The sequence below is a fragment of the Melozone crissalis genome, unplaced genomic scaffold, assembly GCF_028551555.1.
Source record: "Melozone crissalis strain CALT ecotype California unplaced genomic scaffold, PUWL_Pcris_2 ptg000254l_1, whole genome shotgun sequence".
Lineage (NCBI taxonomy): Eukaryota > Metazoa > Chordata > Aves > Passeriformes > Passerellidae > Melozone > Melozone crissalis.
Window position 1 is genome coordinate 124,877 of NW_026536012.1, and position 16,594 is coordinate 141,470.

Below are 16,594 nucleotides of genomic sequence, written 5' to 3' on the forward strand. Positions count from 1 at the left end.
AGGGAACAGCGCTGGGTGCTGGCCCTGGCCCACGCTGGGATCCCCAGGGATCTGGGGAGCTGGGTCCCACTCAGCTCGTGTCGGTGTCATCACCATCATAAATGGACTTTGGGGTGGCTGTCTCTGCGTCCTCCTGCCGTGCTTATTGCCCTCTAAAGTAAATCATTCTGGGGGTGTCAGATATGCCCCAATAGCAGGGTGGAATATCGGGGCCATACATAATGAATTATGTGATATTTCGTCCTTGCCAGCCGTCTGGGCTGTCTGTCCCGATATCTCGGTTAAACTGCTTCAGATTTTTAAAAAATTGAAATATTGGAAGGCTGCAGCATTGGCTGTGGGATGTGTGGGGATTGGGAGACAGTGTCACCATCTGGGATACCCTCCTGGAGCAATGGGATTTTGAGTGCTGGATGCTTTCCCATCTTCTGAGATGTTGTGGAAAATGCGGGGAAAGCCCATCCAAGGGGGATCCCTTGGCCACGGCTGGTGCAAAGATCAAGGCGTTGTCAGTAGGATTTTGGCTCAAATCCTCCTCCCCAGGAGCCTTTTGGGGAGCAGTCACCATCCTCTGAGCCACAACGGTGCCCAGGAGCCTCTGGCGTGTCCTTTACCCAATCCTGGTGTTCCTGGGAAGTGATGAGGTTTTATAAGTTCAGCATTCTCAGACTTTTACGTTATAACATGTCAGGGTGGGGCTTAAATAAATAATAGCTCAAAGGCAGGTTCAAAATGAATCACGAGCTGAGGGCAGCACTGGAGAGTGACTAAATGTGGGGAGCAGGGTCCCCTCTGGAGTGAAGGATGCTGGTGACATCCCAGAGGAGCAGCATCACTGGGGATGAAGGAGCTGGGAAGGATTGCAGGGCAGTGCTGATCCTCATCCTGGTTTGGAGTGGTTCTGTGGGCAGCCTGACTCCAAACCCCTCATTTTCTCCCCAGCTGTGTTCCCCGGGGCTGATCCAAATATTTGCATGAAGTGAAATGAATTGAAAGACGTCGGGTTATCAAAGCAGGACAAGTTGTGGAGATGGTTTGGGATGGAGATTCACCCTCAGAGCCCTGCGAGGGAGAGATTCCCCCGATTAAAGCCTGGCTTAAAGCAAACAGACCAGAAGTGCCTCACCTTGCTGCTGGTTTAGCACAGCTGGGCCAACGGCAGCAAAAGGATTCTGAGGAGCATTTGCCTATCTCTGTGTGAGAAGGAGTTTTCATTTAATATTATCTCCATTAATTAGTGCCTTCTGTATGGGTCTGATGCTTGCATTAGGCTCATTTTCATTTTGGCAGGACCAGCTGCCACATTTGTGGGGGGATGCTGAGCTACACCAACTTATTCCCTGGATTTTCAGTGCCCTCTTCCCAGGACTCCCTCTTTATCCCATGTTTTCTGAAGAAAACAAACTTCTGTTGATTCAGAGGTGCCAGATTTATTTTTTTTTCCAACACAGGCATCTTGGAAAAGTCTTCTCAGGGCACAAAGTTATTTGAATTTTCCAAAGCCTGTTCTCCTACTCAGGTAAAACCCCAGCTGGATTTGCCTAAATGATGACCGCAGAGCTTGATTCAGATTTAAATTAAATTTAAATTGCTGCTTCATGCGATTAGCAAAATCCCGTGTTTAATTGCATCGCTGTCCTGTTCAATGACAAACGCTCTGCTAGTTGTTATTTTGGGGGTGTTTTCTGTGATTGAGGATGCAATCCAGGCTATCCCACCCAGATTCCCTGGAGCAGGGCAGGCTCTGTGAGCCAGGGAGGCTCTTGGCTCTGTGGCTGTCCTGACGCAGCGCTCGGCTTCCTCTGGCACCCGGGCCCCGCTGTGGTTTGCAGGGGTGTGACTGACACAAGATGTGGGGCTGAGATCTGCAGCTCCTGCAGCGCTCCCGGGGCCACAGATGCTGTCAGGGCTTTCTTTAGCCACCTTGGTGGCAGCACACGAGCTGCTGGAGGTCTGTGCTTGGTGCTGCTGCTTCTCAGCCGCTCCCCTTCCTCCCCAGTCTCCTCTCGCTCCCCACACATCCAGCGTTCTTCCAGCTGGTAGAACTCTAAAAATGACACTGCAGAGCCAGTGTTTGGCCTGTTTCTGCTTTTGTTTAGCACCTCTCCCCAGAGGGAAGAGTAAAAGCAGTGCTGGGATGAGGAATTGGTGTGGGCACTGACCATGAGGTTCTGGGAAAGGTGGGACAGGTCTGGGGAGTTATCCCTGGCCTGAGATGTGCCTTTTGTGTGCTCCTTCCTCCCAGCAGAGCCATTTGTGCTGTAAAATGCACCTTTCAGTGGGGGAGAGAGAGGAAATCCATACAAAACCCAACCAGATGAGCTGTACAATCCAGATGTAGCTGCCAAATGAATTGGGTAGGAGAGATCTGTCCTGGATGTTGGGAAAGCATTTTGGATGGAGCAGAAACCCTCCTGAGCTTCCTCCAAAGGATCCCAGAGCTTCAGACTGGGCCAGACCTCCCTGCTGGGGTTCTTCCACCCAAGGAGAGCAGCAATCTGTCCTTTGTGCCATCACACAGCGAGAAATCACTGCCCAAGGCCGGGCTGGGCAGGGCCTGGAGCAGTGGGATGGTGGAAGGGCTGGAAGGAGATGAGATGGTTTTCCAGGTCCCTTCCAACCCAAACCAGTGTGGGCTTCTCTGGAATCTTAAACTCTGCCAGTCCTGCTATTTCACATCAATCCAGAGAGAAACTCAGCCTGAGTATTTGGGCAGGGGTGTTGGAGACAGGGATCCATGGGCAGTGGTGCTGGAATATTGAGACTGGGATCCAGGGCAGTGGTGTTGGAATATTGAGACTGGGATCCATGGATTGGGATCCAGGGCAGTGGTGTGGGACTCTCCAGGACTGGGATCCAGGGCAGTGGTGTGGGACTCTCCAGGACCGGGATCCATGGATTGGGATCCAGGGCAGTGGTGTGGGACTCTCCAGGACTGGGATCAATGGATTGGATCCAGGGCAGTGGTGTAGGACTCTCCAGGACTGGGATCCATGGATTGGGATCCAGGGCAGTGGTGTGGGACTCTCCAGGACGGGGATCCATGGATTGGGATCCAGGGCAGTGGTGTGGGACTCTCCAGGACGGGGATCCATGGATTGGGATCCAGGGCAGTGGTGTGGGACTCTCCAGGACCGGGATCCATGGATTGGGATCCAGGGCAGTGGTGTAGGACTCTCCAGGACCGGGATCCATGGGCTGGGATCCAGCGGCCCCAGGAGCAGGCAGGAGCAGCAGATCCGGCCCCGCAGGGCACTCGGGGATCTCTCCCGGTGCCAGCCCCATCCCACACACGACACACGGGTTTTCAGGGAAGCTCAGCGCTGCTTTCTCCATGACCCGAGCCCTTCCCCGCGGCGGCCGAGGGGATTTTCCTGCCTCAGCGCTGAGTAACACCCGGAGTTCTGGGGAATGGAGCAATCGGGGCTGGCTGCGGCACAGCCAGCGCAGCGCAAACCCCGGCGCTCTCCTCGGGCAGGCTCCTGCAGGGAGCCTTTCCTTTCCGGCATTCGCAGCAATTTGCATATTTCGAGTCTCATTTGGCTGGAAACGAGCTGGAAATGCCCCAGTGCTGCGAACGCTCGGCTCCAGCTCCCAATTCATCGCTTTTTTAAAGCCCCGTGTTGCGTAAATCCCGTCCCACCCAAGGGAGGTTCTGCCGCTCTCAGAAATGCTAAACTTCACGGTGGGGGAAAATCTGAATATTGTTCTGTCTACATCAGATAGGTGTTCTCGCTTTCATGAGCAGCCACATGCTGATTTATGGCAACCTGCTATTTATTTATCAACATTTACATTGTGGATTTCTAAATTATTCTAATAACATCAGGCCAACAAGTTGGTCATGATGTTGCTCCTTTAAAGTCTTCCTTTGAACATCTCTATAAATCAAGGCTGCTTTGATGTGAAATTGGAGATTTCATAAGCCTGTGTTTACTTTTGGGTTTCCAAAATCAGCTGAAGGGAAAACAAAAAAAACCCAAAAAACAAATAGTACTTTGTATCTCATTAAAAAGAGTTTCTAGCGCATTAAACGCGATATTGTTTTAGGAAATAAGAACTAGAAAGAGCTGCAAAAGAAATTTGATTTTTTTAATGACTGATAGTTGACTGCAACCATTCCACTTTTCTCCAGGCACTGAAACATGGCTGAAAACTTTCTTTTTGTGTAGTTTAGTGTGAAACAACCTCGTGTTTTTTGTTTTTTTTTTTTTTTTTTCTTGTTTAAGCATTAAATGCACCTCCCATCATTCTCCATGGAGTACCTAGCAAGGAAAATCGATGGGAATTATGAAGTAACAAGGACAGCTGCAAATCTGTTTGCCACGGTCCTTTCTGTAAGTGATGTAACAGCAGGAAAACACAGATAAGCGGGGTTATGCTGCTCCAAGACAGGAATTTTAACTCTTGGCTTCCAAACTTTCGAAGAAATGCTCCTCAATTCCAAAACCCAGCAGTTTGGTTTGGAGGAATGAGATGTCAGGAAGAAATGGTTGGGCAAACAACAAATATCCCTTCCATGGGGTGGCATTAATGCCGTTTTTTTTTAACCTGGAGTGGAGTGTCGCCTCCGTCCCGGTCCCAGACAAAAGCCTTCCCCCCTCCCTGTCTGCCCCGATGGCTCGGGTGAGTAATTTCCCTCCTGTGTGTAAATCATTTCCGACGGGGCTCGGGCAGGTGAGGGGCGGCTCTTCCCGGCTCCCAGAGCCGCGAATCCCGGGAATCCCGGGAAAGAGCCGCTCCACGCAGCCCCACCGAGGTCTGATTGCGGCTCTGGGGCTGCGCTAATTACCCGGCTAATTAATGGGGAGGATTCCTCAGCGAAAGTCACGCTGTGCCCACGAGCCCTTTTGCGCCGGGATGTCTGGGGACGGGAGCCCTGCGTCACAAGGGCGGGTCGGGAACTGAGTTTACCAACACTGGAGATGCGCAGCGCGATTCCTGCATCAAAGTGCGGGGCAGGATCCCTCTCTGCAGAGCTCTCCTGCATCCCAGCCGCTCTTTTATCTGCAAACCGCCCTCAGCTCCTGCCACGGCCCCGGCTGCGTTTCTGCGGCCGCTTTGCATAAGGACTCCCGGCCTCGGGGAGCCCCAGCTGGGCTAAAGCGACTTCAAAGGGTTTCCATTAGCAGCACATCCCCGCTCCTGGCTTTATTCCTCTCCCTGTGCTGCGCCAGGAGCCCCTCTCCAAACTGCAGAGGGAACGGGAGCAGGAGTTGCAGCAGGATCCGTCCCTGCAGTCGCTGTGGGGCTGGCAGGGCTCTGGGTGCCTCTTCAGGACCCTCCCCAGGAGAGAAACAGAGTTGTTCTTTCCATAGAGAGCCACAAAAGTGGGAATTTCCACACTAAATCATAAATCATCAGGGGGGTTTTCCTAAACCACATTGGGGTCATGTCATGGAATCCCAGACTGGTTTGGACTGGGAGGGATCTCAAAGCCCATCTCATCCCACCATCCCAGGCTGCTCCAGCCCCAGTGTCCAGCCTGGCCTTGGGCACTGCCAGGGATCCAGGGGCAGCCACAGCTGCTCTGGGAATCCCATGCCAGCCAGGAATTCCTTCCCAATATCCCAGTATCTAAATCTACCCTCTTTCAGCTTCCAGCCATTCCCTGTGTCCTGTCCCTCCAGGCCTTGTCCCCAGTCCCTCTGCAGCTCTCCTGGAGCCCCTTCAGGCTCTGGAAGGTCATGGCAGGGTCACCCTGAACCCCCCAATATGATTGGGCCACTAAATCTGTAAAATTCGGTCATAAATTAGGCCAAACTTTCTTTCTCTGCATAAGAATGGAGCACATCTGGTTAGGATGGGGTGACAGGGCAGCTGCCAAGTGGCTCCGTGTCCTTGGTGCCAACGTCACCACCCTGCCAGGACCCCTCTCCCGGGATTTCTGTGTCTGGAAGCAGAGCTCAGCAGAGGAATGCAGGTGGGGATGAGCCCTGAGCAGGGAGGGTTTGCTGCGGGCAGCAGGAGGGAGCTGGGAGTGAACTGAGCCACTGGAAATCGGGGAAATTCCCACCCGCACCCACGGCTGGGAGGGAGCTGGGGAGGAGCTGGGATTCCCTGGAGCAGGGGATGCATGGAGCAGGATCACTGCTGGTAATCCAAGGATGGTTCGATTCTGGGAGACTTAATGTGGTGCAGATGAGTTCTGCAGTTGCTTCAGAGCAGGCAGACCAGGAAAGCTCCACTCAATGCCGGGGTTCTGGATGCTTCCAGACCGGCTGGGAATGCTGGCTGTGCCCTTGGATATGGAAAATGGCACCTGGGCTTCATCTTATTGGTGTTATCTGCACTCCTCCCATCAGTTAGAGGTGTTAATTGCGTGGTCCTGTGGCTGGAGTTTGGGATGGAAGGAAGGGAGCATTGAGCCCATTTCCTGATTTTCTCCTATTTAAGGGAAACCTCCTTAAACTCCTGGATTTGGAGTGACCATCCCCTCCTCATCCCTACACTCTTTAATTCCCATCTCTCGGTGAGTTTATCAGTGCTAACTTCCTTTAGAAAAGGCACAAGGATGATCATTAATTAGGAAAATTAATGAAAGCAGCAGCGCGGCCCCGTGCCGCAATGGGCACTACCGTAATTACCGCGGTACCGTAATTGCGGGCGGCGCTCCAGAGCCCCCATCCCCGGTTTGCTCCAGTTGGAATTTTCTCCTCTCTCCCTGCAATCTGTCCGTTTTCCCCGTCGCTGCCGCACGGATTTAAGGTCGGGATAGCTCCGGGGGGGTCGCACATGACACAAGGCGCTGATCCCTGCAGAGGCAGGAGCCTGCTGCTCCCTGCAGAGCCATTCCCGGCAAGCAGCGCCGCTCCTGGCAGCGAGGGAAAATCCCAAAAATTTTCGGAGCGCCGGGTGCCTCGGTGGGTTTGGAAGGGGAATGTGCGTGACGAAGTCAATCCTGCTTGGGGTGATAAATCCCGATAAAGTGTGCAAATCCTGCGGGAATTCCCGGAGCTCCGGGAAGCTCAGCGGGGTTTGACCCTCGCAGCGCTGCGGTTCTGCCGCCCGTGTTTATAAAAGCTGCTGATTACAGGGCTGGGAAAGCGAGGGAGATGAAGGCTGTGGGGGGCAGATTGCTGCTTCCAGATGGGATACGAGAACCCCGAGGGTTGCAGATGCCTCGGGTGACCTTGTGGCGGCCGCTCAGTCGCTGTGTGCCTCTGTGGGGAGGCAGTGGCCGCCCTTTGTGCTCGCTGAGGCCACTCGTGAGGTAAAGCCACGTTTATCAGCTGTTTGTCCAGCAGCGCTGGGGCTCACGGCCTGAAAGGGGCCATTGTGAGCGAAGCCCGGAGATGAGAAGTGGTGTGTGCGATCGTGCTCTGCTGACGGCGCTTTCCCGGTGCCGGTGCAGGCTGGGCTGCAGGGAAATGGTGCAGCACATGCGGGGCTGTCAGGCTGTGGCAGGGAGGAGGGAGGGAGGGCTCACGTGTGCCCGTGCTGCCGCTGCTGCTGCTGCTGCTGCTGCCGCCCTGCACGGGCGTCACCGGGAGCAGAGATGGGTCAGGGCTCCCTCCCTGCTGCCCCTCCTGCTGCTTCCCCGAGCCTTTTAGGGCAGTTTCAAAAGGGTTTTGTCCCTCGTGCTTGGCAGGAGGTGGAGTGGGGACCCTGTGGGACAAAATCCGTGCTGAGGGATGTGTTCCTGGGCAGCCAGGACCTTTCACATCCCAATCCTTCCTGTATCCCATGGGATGCCAACCTTCACATCCCAATCCTTCCTGTATCCCATGGGATGCCAACTTCCACATCCCAATCCTTCCTGTATCCCATGGGATGCCAACTTCCACATCCCAATCCTTCCTGTATTCATGGGATGCCAACCTTCATACCCCTCTGCTGTCCATATCCCATGGGATGCCAACTTCCACATCCTCTCCTCCCTCTATCCCATGGGACAGGATTTAAGCTGCTTGACTTACCTGGAATGTGAGGTCTCACAGTGTGGTGGTGAGAGTGGGATTGGATGGGATATTGGGAATTAGGAATTCCTGGCTGTGAGGGTGGGCAGGCTCTGGCACAGGGTGCCCAGAGCAGCTGTGGCTGCCCCTGCATCCCTGGCAGTGCCCAAGGAGCAGCCTGGCACAGTGGGAGGGGTCCCTGCCATGGCAGGGGTGGCACTGGATGGGATTTGAGGCTCTTTCCAACCCAAGCCATTCCAGGGTTCCCTGTTTCTGTGGCAGGTTGCTGTGGGAGGGGACAGCAGGGACAGAGGTGGCATTGTCCCAGCAGGTCACACCCCACCTTTGGGCTGCACAGGTGAAAGGGAGGCGCCATCAGCCTCCCACCTCTGCCAGTCCTGAATTTCAGGAGAGGAGCAGATGGGTCACATCTCCCTCTGCTCCACATGGCCCAAGGTTGAGCTGGAATCCCATCTGGAGGTTCTGGAGCCGTGCCTTGCCCAGGCTGGGCTGTCAGAGGGAGCAGGACCAGGATTTCGGGCTGTGCCCACACCTCACGTGTCCCTCAGCACGCGGGGCAGCCTCGTGCCACCACCCCAGCAGGGGCTGGGAAGGCAGCTGCAGACAGGAGAGGCTTTCACAGCAAAGCTGGCCCTTTTATTTTGGGAATCCTGGCCTCTGGCATGTGCTGCATTCCCAGCACAATCGCCAAGGACGTCCTGAGCAGTGGGAGAGCTGCACATCCCACTGATCCCGTGCTGGGAGCACGGCACAAGGGGATTTTCTTTGGGTTCCGTGTCAAGGACAGCTCCAGCTTCCTCCTGAAGGGATTGCTTGTGTGTTTGAAACAAAAACTGCAGAACTGATTAAATATTGAAATCTGGATTGTGAATCACAGAACGGCTGGGGTTGGGAAGGACCTTAAAGCTCATCTCGTTCCTCCCCCTGCCTTGGGCAGGAACATGACAGATGCGTTCTTTTAAGAATGAATGTATGAATTTATGAATTGCAGTTACAGATTTAAGGTGGTTATTTTTTATACCCTTATCTGAACGGTATTTCAGTCTGTAAAGGGACATTTTGCTGCGTTGCTGCATTTTGCCCTTTACCACAGAGAGTGAAAAACCCGATCACACCAAAAATGTGAAAAATGCTTTTCAAAATCCAGCTGGGAATGCTTTGAAATTCCCTGTAGGGAATAGGATTAAAGCAAAGCAGGAATGGAGAGGAGACTGCTGCCTGCTTTTCCCCTTTATTTAAATATTCCCGGAGCTTCCTCCATTTTAATTTTCCCATGAAACATGGCTGTGTTAGCGGGGCTGGCTAAACCAGCATCCCCTCCTGCCAGGCGCGGCTCAGCTGAGCCGAGCTCCTGCCGAGCGGGGAGCCCCTCCAGGAGCTGAGCGAGCAGCAGCATCCCGGATGAGCAGCAGCATCCCGGATTGCCCAGAGCATCCCGGATGAGCAGCAGCATCCCGGATTCCCAGCCCCATCCTGGGTACCCAGCGCTTCCCGGATTGCCCAGCGCATCCCGGCACGCGGCCGGCTCCGTGCGCATCCTTCCATCCATCTATCCCTCCATCCATCCATCCATCTATCCCTCCATCCATCCCCGCTCCTTTGTGCATTCCCCATCCATCCCTCCATCCCTCCCCGCTCCTTTGTGCATTCCCCATCCATCCCTCCCCGCTCCTTTGTGCACTCCCGGCTCGCAGCCCTCGCACCCACCCCCGGGCAGCCCGGAGGATGCGCCGCCAGGCTCGGTTCAGGCTGGGATTCGCGGCTGCCGGCGCCCGCGGGAGCTGTGCCTCGGATGAACGCTGAATTTTTGGGGTTGGGAAAGGCTCCTCTGCCGTCGGAGCGGCGATTTCTGCGGGAGGATTTGTGCTGGCTCGCCAGGAGCTTTCCAAAATGCCTGAAGCCAATTATTTGTTATCTGTGTCTTGGGGTTACATTAAGGTGGGTTTAATTCCTGAAGGATTGCTAATTACCGAATTATTAACGGCTGCTTTTTTTTTGTGCTGTGTCGCTCTGAGAAAGCCTCTGCGAGGAAAATATGCTTTTAAAATGCTGATTTCTGTGTGTTTTGTAGTGTGCATGCGGAGTCCATGGATGTCATTTTTTGGGGGGAATTGGTGTTGCAGGTTAATACGATGCAGCAGTGAAAATGCTGGATTATAAAATCAGCAGGATCTCACCATGAATATCTGAGGGAATCATGCCTGAATCCCACATTTTGCTGTATGATCTCCAGATTTAGGGCATATTTCTCCTCTGGATATGCAGCCTTTTAATACAAAATGGAGCAAATTTAGAAAGTCCGGAACAAAAGAAGGTTTGGGGATGGGGAATCTCAACCTGAAATAAAAATCTGAGCTTTCAGAGAGGTTTATCTGAGGCGTTCTCTCCTCGTTTGTGACAGTAGCAACTAATGAGCATCTTTAGAGGAAAATTAATTCCGTGGGCTGAAAAGAAATACCCAGTCACGGTGGTGCCGAGCAGGGTGGAAATGAAACCATCTGTCGCCGGCTCCATCCCAAATATCCCCGGAATTGTGCGTGCCGGGGGAGTCTCCCGCGGATTTGGGAGCGGATTCCATAAAAATGCCATTTTCTGTGCTCTCCCCCTCGCAGTTCAAGAGGATGCTGAACCGGGAGCTCACCCACCTGTCCGAGATGAGCCGCTCCGGCAACCAAGTGTCCGAGTACATTTCCAACACCTTCCTGGGTAAGGAATGCGGCCCCATGGTGTGCGGGGCTGGGCAGGGGCAGGGGCAGCCCCATTGCCCCCAGTCACAGCCTCCCTCTGTGGGTTTCACTTTCAAAGGGCTGTGGGGATGGGGAGAATGGTGTTTGGATAGGAGGAATTCCTCCCCGAGCCTCGGGAGGGTTTGGGAGGCTGCTGCTGGTGGCTGCCTTATGCAACGCTGGGGTTTTGTGGTGACCTTATGGAAAGGACAAAGTCACCCAGGGCCAGCTGCAGCCACTGCCTCCTTCAGCTGCACCTTCCCCTCAGAGATGGGGCTCAGACTAAATCATCCCCGAAATTTATCCATTGCTTTGTGTAAATCTGCTCGTTCTGCACCAGAAGTCAGAAAAAAGAGGGAATATTTTGCATTTCATTCATTCTGTATGAGCTCACAGCTCCGCATACATGAATGACTCCTCTGTGTCAACGTTTGTTAGGACAAATGGGATTTTCTCAGGAAGCAGCTTCAGGGTTTGTGACCATTTGCTTGTAAAATGAGGAGGCTCATATTTATGGGCATCCCTGAATCCAAGAGCTCCAGAGGCCGAGCGAGTGCTGTGGGTGCTGGGGACTCTGCCCCGAGGCTGGAACGGCCAGAATCCGTTCCCTGTGTGACACACAATTATTCCCATTAAGGGCTTTAAAGTGATTCCAATACCCAGCTGCAGCTGGAGCTGCTGCCTGCATTTAGGACACAGCATTAATAATCCATGGAAGTTTGGAGCTGCTTTGTGGGGATGCATGGATTTTATTGCTCAGCTGAACCCAGAGCCTGAATTCAAGCAGGGAATGGGGCTGGGTTGGGATGCACAAAGGGGCCAATCCAGGGATTTGGCTGGTGGTCAGCTCTGCCCAGCAGCCACGTGAGTGTGCAGCAGGAATTGCCACATTGGCCACCAAAAATAAACCCCACAAACGCTCAGGTTAATGGAGCCTGAATCCCAGCGGGGGCTGATGAGCCGGAGCTGCTGCTGGGATTGTTTTATTCACAGAATTCCAGACTGGTTTGGGGTAGGAAGGACCAAGGGCCTGGCACTGCTGAGGGGGGCAGGTTCTCCAGATTGGGCCAGATTGCAGCCTGATTGCTCATCTTCAAAAAAAAATGAGAGAAGCTTTTACAAGGATTGTCAGTTGTTTCAGGAAGTCATGCCTGTATAGTTTTTCATAGTTTTTTCCTTCCTAAAATTTAAATTAAATTAAATGAACACCCAAAATAACAGGAGTCTGAAGTGAGGAGATTGAACAAACAAGCGAAAAGAAATGTGTGGGTAGGACACTCATTTATCTCCAAAGGTGAGGATAATTCAGAGATATTAAACCCAAATCATGTGGCTTCATTCAGCCTTTTGATTTTATCAGGGCAGGGAGGGACAGGACACAGGGAATGGTTCCCACTGCCAGAGGGCAGGGATGGGTGGGATGTTGGGCAGGAATTCCTCCATGTGGAGGGGATGAGGGCCTGGCACAGGGTGCCCAACACCCCTGGCAGTGCCCAAGGCCAGGCTGGAGCACCTGGGACAGTGGAGGTGTCCTTGCCCTGGCAAGGGGTGGAACCAGAGGATCCTTAAGCTCCCTCCCATCCCAATTCACTCCGTAATTCTGTGATGAAATGGGCTGGGAAGGCTCCCAGAAGGAGCAGAGGGTCCAGCCCTGCATTCCCAGCAAGGACAGAGAGGAGCAGCAGAGGCTCCACACCACGCCAGAGGGACCATCCCACTGCCCGTGGGTCACAGCTCCTCCCGAGGGCACAGCGATGGCCCTGCCACCCCCGTGGGGACACTGATGCCACAAATCAGGGATTTCTGCTCCAGAATGGCCATTTGCTGCTGCCTTAGTCACTGCTAAGGAGATTATGGGGAGGAAAGTCCTTCGGTGGTTCAGCAAAATCCAGGGAACACCCTGTGATGTCAGCCCGGCTGCGCTGTGAATAATGGCTCCTTTCCTAATTGCTGCTGCTGCTTGGGCTTTCACAGGGGTTTCATTAAGCCCAGGCAAAAGTCACTCCTGTCTGGAAGTCTAATCCCTCTGGAGGTCCTCAAGGTGCTCAGAGGTTGGGGTACAATCCATGAGAAATGGTTTGGATGGAAGTCATGAGCCACTGGACCTGTGCTTTAATAAATCAGCTGTGGGGCAGTGAATGCCATGTGGTTTTAAGATTTATTTATTTGCTAAACACACCTCCACAGCCAGGTTTGGGCCCTCTTCATGTGCACTAAAACTGTGATTATCCCTGAGAATGGCAATGGGATTTAGCCTGTGCTTTGGATTTTATTCCATACATATTTGTAAGGGAAAAATCTTTAATGAAGTGACACCCATTTGTTACTGGTTTTAAGAGCAGGGAGTATTGACCCTAAAAAGTGAAAATAGGGAAAATAGGTGTGGTTTTACCTTATTCAGGAAAAAAAAAAAGTGTTGTTTGAACATATATTTTATTTTCCTGCAAATAAGAAATAAAATTAATTGGGGTTTATCCTCAAGGAGAGCCTGGTGCATTTCAGGCATGGAAAATCACAGAATTATTTAGGCTGGAGATCATGGGGTCCAGCACTAATCCATGTCCCCAAGTGCCACATCCATGCACAGAGACACATTCCTGGCCATGTCCAGTGCCCCCAGACCACACAGTGGCTGCAAGAGACCAACCAGAGCTTTTGTAACTGGGTTTTTTCTGAGTTTTGGATCCCAAAATGAGGAAACCGCCAGCAGAATCCCCTGGGGCTGAAGTGGGGAGCAGAGGCAGCAGCTCGAGGGCTGATTCTTGGGATGTGCTGGGAGCTCGCGTTGTGCTGACTCATTTCCCCCTGCTCTGTTGCAGACAAGCAGAACGATGTGGAGATCCCTTCTCCCACCCAGAAGGACAGGGAGAAGAAGAAAAAACAGCAGCTCATGACACAGATCAGTGGGGTGAAGAAATTGATGCACAGCTCGAGCTTGAACAACACCAGCATCTCACGGTTTGGGGTGAAGACAGAGAAGGAAGATCACCTGGCCAAGGTAGGGGAGATTCCTGCTCTTCTGGGAGCATCTGGAAGCTGGGAATGGATTGTTCCATTCCTTGGAATTAGTATCCCTGGAGTGATGTGGCCATTAGAAATGCTGCAATTAATGGTAGCCTCAAGAGCATATTTTATATTTAAAAATACATGAAAGTAGCCCTAAAATAAAAAGGGAAAAAGGTGATGGAGGCAGAGGAGAGCAGTTATGAAACACAAAATCAGCTTTCACACTTACTCTGTGTTCATTAAGCTCAGACATTCAGCACTTACATAATTACAGTAACCATTGCATTAGCATATTTGTGAACTTTTTGGGGGAATGCAGAATTGATTGTAAAACCATTCAAACCATTATTTTTTTGGTGCTCTCCAAAGGAACTGGAAGACCTGAATAAGTGGGGCCTCAACATCTTCAACGTGGCCAGGTATTCCCACAACCGGCCGCTCACCTGCATCATGTACGCCATATTCCAGGTGGGTGTTCTGCAGGCCAGGCTCCCCTGCTGCTTTTCTCATGTCCAGCTCCCCTCTGCCTCCTGCCTGCTCCAGCCTGAGCTGGCACTCAGCTGGGGTTTGTGCTCTGCTCCCTCAGGAGCGGGACCTGCTGAAAACCTTCAAGATCTCGTCGGACACGTTCGTGACGTACATGATGACCCTGGAGGACCACTACCACTCAGACGTGGCCTACCACAACAGCCTGCACGCTGCTGACGTGGCCCAGTCCACCCATGTGCTGCTCTCCACCCCTGCCCTGGATGTGAGTCCCTGCTTGGCTTCTTTCAGCATGGGGTGGGCACTGGTGGCTCATCCGAGCGCTCCCTTCGCCTCCATCCTTAGGGAATCCCAGCATGTGGGATCTCTGTGTCACCTTTCTGCAGTGCCTTGGCCCAGAAAACCAATTGAAACAGCACAATTTATTCCCCTCAATCAGCTTCCCCAGCTGCTGGGAGGTGAAACCCCTCTGACAGGCTCCTGTTGTCCCTCCTAGGCTGTCTTCACGGATCTGGAGATCCTCGCTGCCATTTTTGCAGCTGCAATCCATGATGTGGATCACCCCGGGGTCTCCAATCAATTCCTGATTAACACAAGTGAGTCTTGTTCTGAATCTCTCAGAATTTCACCCCGAAAGCAATGGGAGTGCTTTTTACCTGCCACAAATGACAAATTGCAGGCTGTGCTGCCCTCTCATGCAGTAGAGGAGTGAGACATTTTGGACTCAAGCAGGAATTAAAACGCAATCCCTGACAAAGGGAACCATTGTAGCACAATTTGTAAAGTCAATATTTACTACTTGCTAGCACATAATAATTCTGCCAGCCCTGAGTGCAAACTTTACCATTAAGATAAGAGAAGTAATCCTATTGCTATTGACAACCAGAAAGCCAAATATTGGCCTTTGTGTTGTGTTCTGCCACAGGCTGAGCACGGATCTGGATTCCAGAATATGGGGATTGTTGTGTTTTGGGAAGGATTTTTGCAGGATTCTGTTGCCAGTGACTTGTAACTGAGTCAACTGAGCATTATTTTGTCACTGGGACTGAGCAAAGGCTGTGAAGTGCTAGGGCTGGCACTCATGGAGCTAGAAAGAATCCCAGAATCCTGAAATCATCCAGTATCCCATGGGCAGGGACACCTTCCCCTGGACCAGACTGCTCCAAACCCCATCCAGCCTGGCCCTGAACCCTTCCAGGGATGGGAAAAGAAACTTCCCCCCACCAAAACCTTTCAGTGCCCAGAACAAGCCCCTGCAGGCTGTTGGGAACCCCACATTGCCCAGCCTGGAGTCCCACACTTGGCGTTCCTTCCCCAGATTCCGAGCTGGCCCTGATGTACAACGACGAATCCGTGCTGGAGAACCATCACCTGGCCGTGGGCTTCAAACTGCTCCAGGAGGAGCACTGTGACATCTTCCAGAACCTGACCAAGAAGCAGCGCCAGACCCTCAGGAAGATGGTGATTGACATGGTATGGCCACTCCCTCCCCCTCTTCTCAACCAGAAATGGTCGTTTCTTGTGGCTTCCCCTCCTGAAATCCTGTTTTTCTCCCCATTCTGGAAAGGTGTTGGCCACTGATATGTCCAAGCACATGAGCTTGTTGGCTGATCTGAAGACGATGGTGGAAACAAAGAAAGTGACAAGTTCAGGAGTTCTCCTTCTGGACAACTACACAGACAGAATACAGGTGAGGCAGCCAAATTCCCTGGGCTTGGGGTGGTTTGGTCAGGATGGGGAGGCCACACTCCTGGTTTTGCTGCGGCTTTGTAATCAATCATACAGAGAAGCTGAATTCTCAGCAATCATTCCCTTCTAAAAAGAAGCACGAGGTGGTCCCATATTTTTTAGGTGTTATTTTTTAGGTGTTAACCCAGAATTAGGGATTTTTTAACACTTGGAACTGCAAGCATTGCACATTCTGAGGTCAAGTTTGAGGGCTCCTAAATTTCCTTGCTGCTTTCTCCCATTTGCTTCTCCTGTTACAACACTGCAAGAATTTCATTTAGAACTTCACATCTGAAGTTCTCACACCTCACAGTGAGCTGGAATTACTGCTGTACAGTCTGTTCCCTCAATAATTTAATCCTTGGTTTACCCAAGTGACCAGAAAGTGCTGGAACAGAGTTGTGCAGTGAGCAGGACAAGATTCATCCTGCTCTGCTCTCCACTTTGATGACCAACTCCTTAAGAGCAGGCTCCTGGGAAAGCTCTGTAAATTTTTTATTTCAAACCCTGGTGCTGCCTGAATCCTTGTGGCCACTTAGTCAGGCCTGTTCTGTGCGTGTGTGGAAGGGATATTACTCATTCCATAAAGTGGGAGCATCTCACCTCTGTCTCTCAGAGCGTGGAAGTGGATTTTGAATGGTGGGAAGCAGCTGGATCCCCACACAAACCTGTGGGATGTCATTGACACGTCCATAGCTGCTCCAGGTGTGAGGCCTGGGCTGTGTGAGC

At 52.3% G+C, this 16,594-nt stretch overlaps 1 protein-coding gene across 3 annotated transcripts in view; it reads left to right on the forward strand.

Moving 5' to 3' along the window:
• The window catches only part of PDE4B (phosphodiesterase 4B), a 135,051-nt gene that overhangs the window by 112,716 nt on the left and 5,741 nt on the right, over positions 1 to 16,594 (forward strand). For 2 of the 3 annotated variants that reach the window (XM_054294557.1, XM_054294558.1), the window contains exons 7-13: positions 10,532 to 10,625; positions 13,465 to 13,643; positions 14,021 to 14,119; positions 14,238 to 14,402; positions 14,634 to 14,733; positions 15,456 to 15,610; positions 15,705 to 15,827. In XM_054294557.1, the coding sequence (XP_054150532.1) occupies positions 10,532 to 10,625; positions 13,465 to 13,643; positions 14,021 to 14,119; positions 14,238 to 14,402; positions 14,634 to 14,733; positions 15,456 to 15,610; positions 15,705 to 15,827 (915 nt within the window). Of the gene's footprint in view, positions 1 to 9,686; positions 9,858 to 10,531; positions 10,626 to 13,464; positions 13,644 to 14,020; positions 14,120 to 14,237; positions 14,403 to 14,633; positions 14,734 to 15,455; positions 15,611 to 15,704; positions 15,828 to 16,594 lie in introns of those variants that run through there. The other variant, XM_054294559.1, reaches the window with a different exon arrangement.